Genomic DNA, 13,605 nt, shown 5'->3' on the forward strand with positions numbered 1-13,605 from the left:
CTATTCCCCTGGGACCGCACCGCGAGGAATAGCTGCAGCCCCCCGGCAACCCCGGCTTCTGTGGGGGGGGGGGGGGGCCCTGTGGGAGGTGGGGCTCACAGAGCTGGGCTCTCCCCTCTCCAGCCGGCTCCTGCCCCCTCCCTGCCCTGGGTAGGGGTACGGCCTGAGGTTGGGCAGGGCCTGCCCGTGCTGGGCCAAGCAAGGGGCCACGCTGGTCTGTGAGTGGGGGCAGGCCAGCCTCTGAGGTAGGTGAAAGTCGCAAGTCTCATGCAGCCAAGGGGGCTCCCCTCCCCCACCAGATACGTGTGAGACTCTGCAGCCCCCGGCCTCAACCTGTGGGACCTGGGGATGGAAAATTCAATTATTCAAAAACCCTCACTCTCCCCCCCCCCCCCCCCCCCAATACAGCCATGACTGACGGCCTACACCTCCCTGAGAGAGCTCCAACCACCTGGCCAGCCACTGTGATACATCCCCCTGCAAACACCCCAGCCCCCTGCATCCCCCTGCAAACACCCCAGCCCCCTGCATCCCCCTGCAAACACCCCAGCCCCCTGCATCACCCTGCAAACACCCCAGGCAAGCACTGTGCAACTGCCTCATGCCCTGACAGTAATATGCAGATGCCCCACTCCCCTGCTACATTGCTGGACAAGTGCACCCCCAGAAGTCACTGCAAATGTCGTGCTCCCACCATCATTTTGTGCAAACCCCACCCCAATAGACCTCTGTGCAAATGCCCCACAATCCCCTTCTGTGTCCCTGCAAATGCTGCCCCCTGCTGTTGGACAAGCACCCCAGTAGCTCTGTGCAGATGCCACACCCCCCCTTGCTAGATCACTACCCCCCCCCGTACAAACACCATGTTCCCCTGCTGTCCCTGTATAAATACCCCCGCTCACAGATCTGTCACTATGAGCCCAGTACCCCCCATAGCTCTTAAAGGTCCCTCCTAACAAATCACTGTGCAAACACTACATGCCCCTGACACTGTACAAGTGCCACTCCCCTGCCCTGGAACCTCACTGTACTGATACCCACAGCCCCCTGTAGAGTTGCCAGATGGTTTAACCAAAAATACCGAACACTTCCATACACACACACACACACACACACACACACACAAACCACCAGGGAAAAAAATTCTGATGAGGGGAAAAAAAGGGGAGACCAAAGTTGTTGAGGGAAAAAAAAAAAAAAGACTCCAAGAGTTATTAAGCACAAAAAAAAAAAAAAAAAATTTAAATTATCATGGCCCCTTTAAGAAACGCTTTTGAGGCTTTTTAGCCCTAAGGCTGTTGGGGGCCTGTGGAACCCAGTAAGCACCCAGGATTTTTGCCTTCTGGCTAGGAAAGAATTAGAAAATACTGGACATTTTAAGTGTCTGGTATTTTCTGAATTTTTTTATTGGACAGGAGGTGAAAATACCAGACTGTCCGGGTCACCTGGACACCTGACAACCCTAACTCCCTGTATTCCACTGTGCAACTGCCCCACTCCTGAGACAGGCCCAGGCAGGCATCCCATGGCCCTGCTATCTGCGCAAATGCCTCCCAGCTAGCTCTGTGCATCCCCCCATGGCCCTGTGCAAAGGCCACGCCCCTGCTGGGTCACTGGGAACATGCTCCCCCCCTGCCCCATACCATTACCCAGACACCCCAGTAGATCCCTGGGTGAAGGCCATACTCAACCATTCAGTACAGCCCAGGCACGTGCCAGCTGAGCCCTGCAGAGCACTTGGGCCTGGCCCAGCAGCTGATGGGCTGGCTGGGGGCGTGACCCACAGGTGGGTGTTGGAGGCCCCCTCAGCTGAGCCCTGGCGGCTTGGTCCTGTCCCCAGTGGGGAAACTATTGCTCATCCCAGCCTTCCTTTCAGCCCTTCGGCCTGGAACTCTGGCACGCACCTGCCTGGATAGCGAAGGGCCTTACTTGACGCCCATCACTGTGGTATCTGGCCCTTGCTGTCTTCAGGGGGGGGGCCTCCCCTCTGTGCTGCAGGGCAGCTGCCGTCCCATGGTGCGGGGGGGACACAGACAGGGGCTTGGCTCTGCAGCCCAGCAATGCGCGGGAGGGGGTTACCAGCATTCACATGCACTGGGGGGGTTAGCTGGTCCTGGCCCCCGGGCATCGGCCTGTGCCCGGAGCACACGGCCGCTCCAGGAACCAGCGTGTGGCTGCAGCACGGTGGCATGGCCCAGGCTGGCCCTCGCTGAGGGTGGGGGAGGCGCGGGCCCAAACCCCTTCCCCATTACTGCTTCCCTGGGGCACGGCCACACTCAGCTGGAGAGGGGATCGGGGCACAGGAGCGCCCCCGTGCCAGCTTTCATTGCCTTTGGGGCAGGTAGCCCGTGGCTACCACCCTCTGTGATTTGAGCACAAGGGGCCCTTGCGGCCTAGAAGCGGGTGAAGCCGGTGTCACCCAGCTAGGTGCCAGCGAGCCCCCGTAGGCTACCTGGGCTCATCCCCCCCATGTGAGTTGCCCGGAGCACACCAGCCGCACAGGCCCGAGCATGGAACTGGGCCCAGGTCTCCCAGCGCCGCCTCCAGTGTCCTGACCACCAGTCTGGCCTGGCTGCTGCCCCACACCCTCTCCCGCAAGGCCCAGCGCGGAGGCCCTACGGTCCCATTATACAGCCCTGTCAGGGAGGGTGAGGGCCTGTATAATGGGACCGTAGGGAGCTGCCCCCCAACTGCAGTGGGCTCTGGGCTTGGCATGGCCTTGTTGCCCATTCCCGGCCTAGCGCCAACTGCCAGGAGCAGCCTGGGCCCGGCTCTCACCGTCCCTCTGGCTGGGAGTCGCTGTGGAAAACTTCCCAAGGTGCCTCTTTGGGGGCCTTGCCACATCCCCACTCAGCACCTCGCTGCACCTGTAGGTGCCTAAAGCCCGTCCCAAGCCAGGCCCCAGAGCCTAAGTCCCCTTGGCTTCCCCAGGGATTTGGGCTCCCCCCGTCACTGAGCTGCTTGGGGAAATGTTCCCGTTTGGTTTTTGAAACGCCCTCTCTGGGCTCAGCCAGGAGCGTGTCTGGGGCTATCTCCACCCTCAGCCCAGCCCTGATGGGCATCAGCCCACCCTGATCTTCAAACCCTCCAGGTCCCACAGCCGCCTGGGCTACCCACGTCTGGGGAGATCTGGCTGCGCAGAAGGGTAGGAAGCTGTTCCTAAAATCTAACCTGCTGCAAATTCACCTCGTTTCCCCCTTTTCCTACCCTGGGTGGCCACGGAGACCAACTGGTCCCTGGTCTCTTAGGTCACAAGGGGGGGCACCTGCATCCTGAGGGCCACGTGGGCCCGCTGGGGTTCTACGATAGCCCGTGAGAGATTCTTGTTTCCCGTTGCCCACCCGCAGGGTTGCCAGAGTCCCCTGGTTTCCGTCCACGTCGCTTCTTTCCCACCCGTCTTACTAAAGGGACGCGCCCCTACAGCCGGGCCATGGGAAGCGAGGTGGGTGCTGATTGCTCACAACTGGCTGTGGGAGCCGCATCCCCCCCAGCGCTGCCACCGGTCCGTCGGCGCCCCCCGCACATTCTAAGCGCACCAGCACCGTGAGCGACAGGGCCCGGTCCCAGGAGACCATCTTGGTTCCAACAATCTCGCGGCCCCCTGGGATGAAGTCGGGCCGCTCGCTAGCCCAGGCTGCCCCGACGGCTGCTCTCAGGAGCCCCCCTCGACCTTCTCTGCAGACTAAACGCTCCAGCTGCAAAGCCGGGTTTGCTGAGCCTTGGGCCATTTCCATCCCGCTCCTCTAGCCACGCTCACGTGGCTCACCTCTGTCTGGGCACGGTGCCCCTCCCACGCACTAGGCCTCCAGTGGAGCATCCCCAGTGCTTTGTCTGTCTGAACCTGCTGGGTAAAATCAAAGCAGAGACGGCAGCCGGAGAGGGGTTTGGCTTATTTATTTCTTGAGTAGAAAAAAACCCTTCATTAAAATACTTCTGTGGCCACTTTGGGAGGTGCAGCCTGTTCTGTGCACAGTGGAAATCGGAGACAGAGCGCGGAAGGCGGCGCCTCTCTTGAGCAATGGGGGCAGCCCCGTCTCTCCGAGAACCTCTCCTGCAGACAGCGAGGGCTCCTGCCCCCGGGGGTGTCTGCCCTGAGCCTGCACCCGCCCTCCCCCAGGCTGCACAGGCTGGCAGAGCAGCCCCACGGAGCAGCCATCCCGCCCAGGTGAATTCCGCCTGAAGGGGGAGGAAGCCACCAGGAGTCAACTGGCGTCACGCTGGGTAAAGCGGCTGCTTTCTGGACCGATCCAGTGATGCTGGGTGTGATCAGGGCAGGGGAGTGAGGTGGGGGGATGATGAGAAACACACGGTGCTTGAGCCCAGCAACACGCAGAAAGGGCTGGAACCGCAACCCTTCCACAGCCGGGGGGCGAGGAAACACCACTCAGCAAGGGACAGCTGGGCCTGGAAACACGGCGCCAGTGGGAAATGCATGTAAAACCCAGCGCGTGGCTGACTGCAGTGCCCACTGGTGCCCAGGGCTCCGGGTGATTTCCAGCCGGGGGTCAGGCCCACCCTGCATGGTTAGTGCCTGAACATGAGAACTGTTCCTTGCACAGCCCAAGGAGGGTGGCAAAGGGCGCACGCACGTTCACTCTCTTGCATGTGCACCTCCACCACTGCCCTGCCCCCAGCACCACATTCACCTGCTCCCCTGGTGATCAGAAAGCAGTTCACACATGCTTTGCACTGGTGGAAATGAGTGCACGAGGGGCAGTGAACGTTGCTTATCACTAGTGAGAGTGAGTGAGTGTGTGTGTGTGTGCGTGCGCATCCCTCTCCTGAGATAAACACCTGCATGGGTTCTAACCACCCCTTGCCAAGGTGCTTTGGTTCTTGGGGCGTCACAGAGACACCCCCACTCCCTGCCCTTGCTGCCTCCACTGAGAGTAGAGGTGTCTCCTGGTGCAGAAAAGGGCCAGACATGGCGCTGGCACACAAGCACCTGGGTCCCTTGGCTGTGGCAGGACAGCCCCACAGAGGCCAGGAAAGGCCTGTCCAGCCAGAATCAGCAGGGTGAGGGGCTCAGCTCCGTGCAAAAGCCACCCACGCGGCCTTAGGAAGCTGTCGGTCGGCTTCTGGCCCACGGCAGGGCAGGAACAAATCCAGGGACCGGACGCAGCCTCATTTGGGGCTGCCAGCCCCAATAACCACGGGACCCACGGTGCTGAGAGTTGGGGGGGGGCATTTCCTCATCTACGCCCAGGAGGTGCCACGCCAGTTGCCATGGCGCTAGCCAGGGCCGAGGGTCTGGCGCTTCGCCGATGCAGGGGTAGGGTTGCCAGGTGTCTGGTTTTCACTCAGACCGTTCGGTATTTTGGTCTTCCATCCGGAAAACCCCCCCAGAGAATACTGGACATGTAAAACGCCTGGTATTTTCTGTTTTCCTGGGATGGATGGCCACTGTCTTCTGCGTGGGCGTGGTCATTTAAAGGCGCAGCGACCTCTTTTTGTTTTCTTCAACCAATTTTTCCCTGCCTGTTCGGGATTTTTTGTGAAGGTATCTGGCTACTCTAGGCAAGGGCATGCAGGGTGCTGAGGGGATCTGGTTGGCTCTGTGGGGTGCTTCTGGGCTCCAACAGCCCTGGGCAGCTTTTCCAGCAGGCTTGGAGGACGGCCAGGTAGTGGCCAGGCCCCAGCATGGCTGGCTGTGGGTTGTGCCCACCCAGCCTGGCATGGAAGGACAGCAGTGCCATGAGGGACTCTGTGGCCTGCCAGGGCAGGTCCCCAGCTGCCCAAGAGCCACATCACCCCACCAGTGCCGCTCTCCCAGTGGTGATAGCACCAGCCCCATGGGCCATGGGTCTGCCTGTGGGGCTCCCACACCGGCTCGTACCCGGGCACTGTGCTCCCCCACCCCCCACGGGGAGGCTCTGGGCTTGTCAGGCAGGCTGTTGCCGGTCACTGAGCCCCCCCCCCAAACGCTGCTCTGGGGGAGCTTGCTCAGCCCATGCTCCCCCAGCGCCTGTGTGGGGCAGAGATTGGTGGCGGGGGGGTGCCGTTGTTTGGGGGCACAGGGGGGGCACTGGCCCTGGCGTTTTCAGGGCCCGGCGCCTCAGCACGTTGGGTTGGTTTCCCTTATTGCAGGTAAGGCACTTTCCAGGCGGGGCCCGTGCCAAGGGAGCCGCGCGACTAGGCCGCTGGCCTGCGCCCCCGAGCAGTGCACACGCTGCTGGGTTTCCCTGCCCCGCCAGCATCGCCCCCAGCCTGGGCCAGGAAGCAAATCCTCCCCGGAGGGACCTGGCTGGGGGGAGACCTGCAGGAACTCGCAGGCTGCAGAGCTTGGTAGCGTGGGACTCCTGCCTCCCACACCGTGTGCACCCGGGTCTGTGGGAGCCAGAGGAGAAGGCCCCTGTTCCCGCCCGCCTCCCAGGCTGCGCCAGTGGCCCTGCAGGCGCACCAGGGGGCATCCTGCCCCCTGGCACTGCTTGGTGAGCTGGGCACCCAGCACAGGGGTTCCCCACCCCCGGGGAGCAGCAAGGACGCCCAGGGGAGGGCTGGGGGCTGTGGAGACCTTGGCTTTTGGGGGTCTGGCTCAGCCCACAGGGGATAGGATGGGAATCCAGGTCAGAGCCAGAACCACGCCGCAGGCCAGGAACAGCACAAACCCGGGACAACTGTGTTTCCAGGTGGGATGCGGGATGTCACACACTAATAAGCAGGCGCACGCACACACACACCCCACACACAGATACACCTGCACACACAGATGCACAGACACACACGCACACACAAACACAGATACACCTGCACACACAGATGCACAGACACACACGCACACACAAACACAGATACACCTGCACACACAGATGCACGCACACACACACACACACACAGACAGATGCATACACACGTGCACAGATGCGCACACACACGCATGCATGCCCATGCACACACATTCTTACACCACTTCTCTGGCACACATTTGCTCTCGATTGTGCATCGCTCTTTTGCCACGCACAGATGGGCCGAAGGGTGCGGCGTGGTTGTGGCTTGGGGGATGGGCGTGTGTGAGCGACAGCACGTGTGTCATACCCCCAGCTGGAAGGCCCAGCAGCCCTGCCCAGACATTTGTACCCGTCGCCCCCTCCTGGCTGCAGGCAGCCCTGCCAGGCGCGTGCCCAGCAAGGTGTCTGTCATGACGGCTCTGCAGAGCAACCGCCTCCTTCCTGCCCCCGGCACTGTGGTCCTGCTGCCTCCTCCGCCAGACCCCCGCGTGGGCTCCCCCAGCCGTGGGCGATGCAACCGAGGGCCCCGCGTCTGGCCTCTGGCAGGGCCCCTCCTCGGCCCTCACAGTGGGAGCAGGGTGGGGCATGGGGGCGGTGCCCAGCGCTGTGTGGGGCTCACCCGGGGCTGCCGCTGGAGGGGCGGGGGGGGTGGGTGCTGGCAGGGCCCAGCGCGCTCAGGGACACCCCCCGCACAGTTCGTAGGCAGCCCAGCAGGCTGCTCCAGGCCCCCTCTCGGGCTACTTCTTCTTGGGAAAGAAGCTAAATCTTTTCTCTTTGTCCTTCTTGGCCAGGCCGGCGTCCGGGGCGGTGCTGGAGGGCAGGGGCAGGCTCAGCGTCTTGGCTTTCATGTTCTGGGATTCCGTGATGGCGCTGCCGAGCCCCTGCAGCCAGGTGCGCATCTCCTCCTGCCGGGGCGAGATGGAGAGAGCTCCCCTCAGTCGCCACCCCAGGATGGCGGCCTCTGAGCCTCCTGCCCTCAGCACTCCCCCCCCCCCCAGAGTCCCACGCCTTGTTGGGGGGAGGGAGGCCAGGAGTCACCCTCAATGGTCCCTCTAATCCTTTCCATCCATGTGTGGAATAAATGTGTCTATGTGCACTGAGGCACGTGCGGATGTGCACCACCAGTATCAACAAACCTAGCAGTGGGCGCTCTGCTCATCGCCTGGGTGGCATCTGAATCCCTCCTGGGCAGCCACACAAGCACCCAGCTGACAGGGAACACGGGTCACCCTGTGTCTAACCCAGCCTGCCCTCCCACTCAGCCGTCACTCCTCCTCCTAAGCGCCCCCACTGGGCACCTGGCATCATTCCCCAGGCCTCTCAGTGGCCTTCCGAGGTTCACTGGAGTCGTCCAAGGCACTGCAGGGAGCAGGCACCCGACTGCCACGCCATTTGCAGGGATTGGGGCCACTCAGTCCCATGGGCTGTTTAGACCCCCCCCAAATCACTGGGAGCTGGGCACCTAAAAACCTGTGAGGCACTCACTCGGGGCTCGCTGGGTCCCAGGCTCCAGCACTGCCCAACGGGGCAAGGGGTAAAGGAGACTGCTGTATTGTCCTGCAGCCGCAGCCCTGCGGGACGTGGCGGGGGGGAGCTAGAGGACCAGGATCTCAGGGCTAGCCACAGGCACGAAGACCAGTGGGCTGCCGGGCTAATCTGATGCTCTGCACAGATGCTGGGGAGCAATCAGAGCGGATCGGAAATCGGAATGTCCGTCCCGGGGCAGAGGCCCATGTGGGGAGAGGCCGAGCAGAAAGCTGGCTCAGCCCAGCTTGACGGACCAGAGAGTTCTGACACGGCCGAACAGTCTCATGGGCAAGTCAGATCCATGGTAATGCGTGTCTTGCTAGAGTTGCTGCAGTGCATCATGGGAGTTGTAGTTCAGGTGTCTCGTGCTCACATTCAACCCTACTGGCTAGGTTCCCATAAGAACATAAGAACGGCCGTACTGGGTCAGACCAAAGGTCCATCTAGCCCAGTAGCCTGTCTGCCGACAGTGGCCAGCACCAGGTGCCCCAGAGAGGGTGGACCGAAGACAATGATCAAGAGATTTGTCTCCTGCCATCCCTCTCCAGCCTCTGACAAACAGACGCCAAGGACACCATTTTATCCCCTGGCTAATAGTCTTTTATGGACCTAACCTCCATGAAATTATCCTGAAACAGATTATATACCCCAGGATGCACTATGGGCTTCTGGCTGGCTGGGCTATCATGGGAGGTGTAGTCTGGCCTGGGCACCTATCCCATAGTGGAGAATGGGGGTGCGAGGCAGCTGAACTACAGCTCCCACAAGGGACTGCGGTGGCTTAGCCAGACTCAGAGGAAGGATCCATTTGGGCAGAATTAACATCTACTCCACGGAGAAGGACGCGTCACATTTTCTGTCTGAAAAACATTTGGAGGGGAAACTTGTGATGGGCACCATGTTGGCAGAGCTAACACGGGGCTCAGTGAATTGCGGGGCTCAGTGAAAAGATGGCGAGCCATGCAGGAGGCAAACAGAGAAGGGAGGCAGGAGCTGAGGGAGCCAGAGGCTACAGGGTTCCAAGTGAAAGTCAGGGACTGTTCATGTGGCGCAAGCCTGTGCCTCAGCAGAGCCACACAGCCAAGTGTGGGAATGGGGACGCAGGGGCCTCTGTCCCTCCCCCCCACACTACTCCCAACCCTCATAGAGTCTAAGGTCAGAAGGGACCATTATGATCATCTAGTCTGACCCCCTGCACAGTGCAGGCCACAGAATCTCACCCACCCCCTCCTGGACTAATCCTCTCACCTATATCTCAGATATTGAAGCCTTCAAATAGTTTAAATGCCCCAAGATGCAGAGAATCCTCCAGCTGTGACATGTACCCCTTGCTACGGAGGAAGGCGAAAAACCTCCAGGGCCTCTGCCAATCTACCCTGGAGGAAAATTCCTTCCCGACCCCACATACGGCGATCCCAAATACCCCGACTGCGCCTGGCTCTCTGGAGAGACCCATCCTCAGCCTAGCTTGTGGCCATGGCAGGCTTATCTCCCAGCATGCTTTGCCCCAACCCAGCCCTACTGCATAGCTTTCCCATGGGATTACCTGTCTAGAACTTTCCCTCAGCTAGTGGCTCCCCCTTTCTTTGTGGCTAGGGCACCTCAGCCCCCTCCAGTGTCACCCTGAGGACAGGGAGCGCTCATGACAGCCTCCATGCCCGTCCAAGCAGCCAGGCCTGGACCACTGCTCATGAGGCATCCCGCATCCCCTCCAGCCCCAAACAGCCCACGCCGGCACCTACCTCATCCTTGCCATGAAAGAGCCACTCGCTGCCGTTGCTGAGCCTGGAAAGCAGAGGGGAGGGGAGAGGGGAGATTCCTGGTTGTGCCGACAGCCCTTAGATAGGCCTGAGTGAACCGACGTACAGGCAGGATCTCCCTCCCCAGGGCTCCTGAACCCCCCTCGAGCGCCCCGCCCCTCCCAGATGACCCCGCTCACAACAGGCCGCCCTTCCCCAGCACGTAGAGTTGGAAGCCAGTGTTAATATTTAAAGGGCTCGGTCCTGCTGCCACCGAGACGTGGCTGGAGCCCCAGGGGAGACCTCCCCAGCTGACTGCTGGCCGAACACCAGTACAAGAAGTCTCCGGGGCCCGTCACTGCAGGGGCTGCACCCAGGACCATGATCCTCAGGGTGGCAAAGGGACGGGCATGAAGGGGTTAACATGGGGGGCTGGGCAATGATCTCAAAGCCCCCCCGTTCCCCCTATCTTAACAGCCCAGCACAACCCATCTCCCCCTAACACCGCTTGGTTGCTCCCACCCGCTGGGGACGGCCTGGAGTGACCCCCATTCTGGGCCCTTGGGGTTCGGGCCCCCTGGGACGGCGTCGGTGCTAGTAAATCTCACCCCTTGCGGTTGGTGTGGGTCCCCCTGCAGTGTGACATGGCTACTGCAGGCTGCCAGCCGCGGGGGTAGGGGGGGGTTGCGGGCTGCCGTGTACCCAGTGCTGGCATGCGGGGGTCCCAGAGCAGGCCGGCTGCAGGCCCAGGCCCCAGGCCACTGTCTGCGGCTCACCTCAGCTTGAAGACGTGCTTCTTCTTCTTGTAGCCGGTGGCCACCTGGCAGAGGGCGTTCCACAGCTGGAAGGGCTCCTCCCCGTGGTAAGGCACTCCCAAGGCCAGGCTCTTGGCATCCTTGTAGAAGGCCAGCTCGCTTCTCCGGAGCACGCAGTACAGCGTGGCCCAGGACCTGCGGGCCAGGCCGGCGGACATGCGGTTACTCCAGTGGAGCAGCCCTCACACGCACACCGAGCCAGACACCCACACGCCCAGGGGCTGCTGCTGGCGGGGGACCTGATGATGGGCTGGCGGGACCCACGCGGGAAGAGAATTCGGAGGGGCTGGTGACTCTCGATGAGTTCCCAGGCCTGGAAGCTGGCGCCGGAGGCACCCCGGGAGTGGAGAGAGGGCTCCGGGTTTTCCCAGGGAGGGGAGGAACGCTCACAACCGCAGGCGGGTTTCCCATCGCTCGCAGCCTGGCTTCTCCTGGTAAAAGCCCCGCTCCGGCCCAGCCAGGAGTAACGGGGTTCTTGCCCTGGCTGGGGCTCTCTGGTCTGCCTCGTCCCATGCGGGGGTCTCAGGCAGTTGGGCTGAAATGGGTTCTGCACAGATTTCAATTCCTACAGCAGAGCTCACTGGGACAACCAGCCAGCGACGGTGGATGTATCACCACCCCGGGCCCTGTGGTTCCCCGCTGCCTGTGTCTAACTTCAGCGTCCGGCCATTGGGCCCTGGCAGCCCTGGCTCGGCTAGACTGCAGAGCCCAGTAGGAAATGTTTGTTCCCTGAGTACAGGCTTATCCGCCCTGATCAGGCGCCCCCGGGCCTGTCTCTGCTGGGCTAACGGGGCTGAGCCTCCCTGAGGCCTCTGCTGCGAGGCAGGTTTGAACCCTTCACTGGTCCTTCTGGCTCCGCTCCGACCCCTCTGCAAAGTGGCTGTGCCGTGGGGGGAGTGTCGGCTCCCAGCGGGCTGAGGAATTGCTCCCACGCCCAGCAGGGCCATCTGAGTCGCCATCCAACGGGCCGAGTCGGCTAAGGCGAGTTGGACCAGCCAGAGGGGCCAGGGTAGATGGTGCTGCACCAGGCCCCGGGCTGCAGCCGTAATTCTGTACCGAAGTGTGAGGCCTGAGGCCAGAGCTGGCCCGTCCATAGGATGGTTCAGGGCAGCTGCCCCAGACCCTGTGCTTTTGGGGGCTTCGCGGCAGCTGTCCCAGCCATCCCATGGACAGGAGGCACCCGCTCAGCCCTCTCCCAGCGCCTGTGCTGCGCTTTGCCATGGTGGCAGGAAGCAGAGCTCTCTGGCCCCAGGGCTGCCGCGGAGAAGCGAGGCGCAGCAGACCAGGAGGGCAGTGTGGTGGAGCGAAAAGGAGTAGGCTGCCCGGCTGCTCCAGCTCCTGCCACACATGCAGTGAGTGTGAGAGTGGGGGGTGACCCCGGCTGCTGCTACGCCAGGGACCCACAATCCCTCAGGCTACGTTGCTCAGGGGTGGGGGCCTAGAAACCGGAAAAGGGCCTAAATTCGCCAGGTTGCACCTGGAGCCCGCGGCAGGGACAGGTGGGCACCGCAGAGCACACGGGTAACAGAGTGGTGGGGTCATGGGAGTAGGGTTGCCAGATGGTTGAAACAAAAATACCAAATACTCGCCCCCTCCCCGCCAAAAAGAAACACCAGGAAAAAATTCTGTTGAAGAAAAAAAAAAGGGGGAGACCAAAGTTGTTGAGAAAAAAAAATAGCATTAAAACAGCATGTCCCCTTTAAGAGTGAGTGCAGGGATAGGAACAGGGCAGAAGTTGAGCACTAAGACCCAGGGGAGTCATTGCTTCCCCTTGGTCTTTTTGCCAGAAGCCATTTCATACCAGCAGCCTTGTGAAACCAGGTAAGCATGGGGTTTGGTGCCGGGGGGCTGAGGTCTCGGGGGTGGGGGGAGAGGCTGGGCGCTGAGTGTTTGTAGGGTTGCCAGGTGCCCAGCATTTTCGCCTCCTGGTCAGGGAAAAAAAATCAGAAAATACCAGACATCTTAGGTGTCTGGTATTTTCTGATTTTTTTTACCGGACAGGAGGTGGAAATACCGGACTCTCCGGGTGAATACCGGACATCTGGCAACTCTGCATGGGAGGCAGAAGCGTGCCCGGGGGGGCCAGGCTGTCTCTGGGGCAGCATGGCAGGTAGTGCCCTGCCGAGGAGGGTAGCGGAAGTGCCTTTGCCAATGGGTCCCACCCCCAACATGTGTATGTCCCCACTTGTAGCCTCCGTGTAGATCCAAGAGGCCCTCTGCTACGGTCACGCCCCTGCCCCGCCTGTCTGCAACCTCCCCCGGCTGGGCTTGGTGGGGCACGGCCAGTGCCTCCCCAGGCCGGGCGCAGCTGAGCCAGGACTGTCCCCTGGGGGATGCCACGCCTTCCCCGTGCACCTGTTGGACGCCTTCTTGTTCGGAGCCTCCAGGTCGTGTTTGCGGCCCAGGTAGCCCTCCATCTGCAGGCTGTGCGAGCGGTCCAGCTGCGCCGGCAGCGTGGCGGTCTCATCAATCTCACTCACAGGTGTCTGGAGGACTTTGAACAGCGGCTCCTTGGCAGAGGGCTCCTCCTGGTCGGCTTTTGTCTCCACCTCAGGCTGCTCGGCTTCCGTCAGCTCCTCCAGGGCCTGGGCTGGGCCTGCTTTCTCCTCCTGCACCTGCCGTGGGATCACGGAGCACAGCGCGTTACCGAGAGCAGGGTGGGTCAGGGACGCTGCAGCTCCCGCTGTCCCTGCCCCGCTCTAGCGCTGACCCCACTGCCACAGCGGGGAGGCCTTTGGGGGAGGAACCCATTACCTGGCACAAACGGCCGAGCTGGCCACACCGGCATGGTTCACA

At 61.7% G+C, this 13,605-nt stretch overlaps 1 protein-coding gene across 2 annotated transcripts in view; it reads right to left on the reverse strand.

Annotated features, from left to right (window-relative positions):
• Window positions 1-3,879: 3,879 nt before the first annotated feature.
• The window catches only part of SPTB (spectrin beta, erythrocytic), a 99,675-nt gene continuing 89,949 nt past the window's right edge, over window positions 3,880-13,605 (reverse strand). For both annotated transcript variants that reach the window (XM_075928868.1, XM_075928869.1), the window contains exons 33-36: window positions 13,165-13,424; window positions 10,771-10,944; window positions 9,998-10,040; window positions 3,880-7,633 (exon numbers count right to left, since the gene is read on the reverse strand). In XM_075928868.1, the coding sequence (XP_075784983.1) occupies window positions 7,466-7,633; window positions 9,998-10,040; window positions 10,771-10,944; window positions 13,165-13,424 (645 nt within the window). In that variant the 3' untranslated portion in view covers window positions 3,880-7,465. The remainder of the gene's footprint in view (window positions 7,634-9,997; window positions 10,041-10,770; window positions 10,945-13,164; window positions 13,425-13,605) is intronic.

The sequence above is a fragment of the Pelodiscus sinensis genome, chromosome 4, assembly GCF_049634645.1.
Source record: "Pelodiscus sinensis isolate JC-2024 chromosome 4, ASM4963464v1, whole genome shotgun sequence".
NCBI classification, from domain to species: domain Eukaryota; kingdom Metazoa; phylum Chordata; order Testudines; family Trionychidae; genus Pelodiscus; species Pelodiscus sinensis.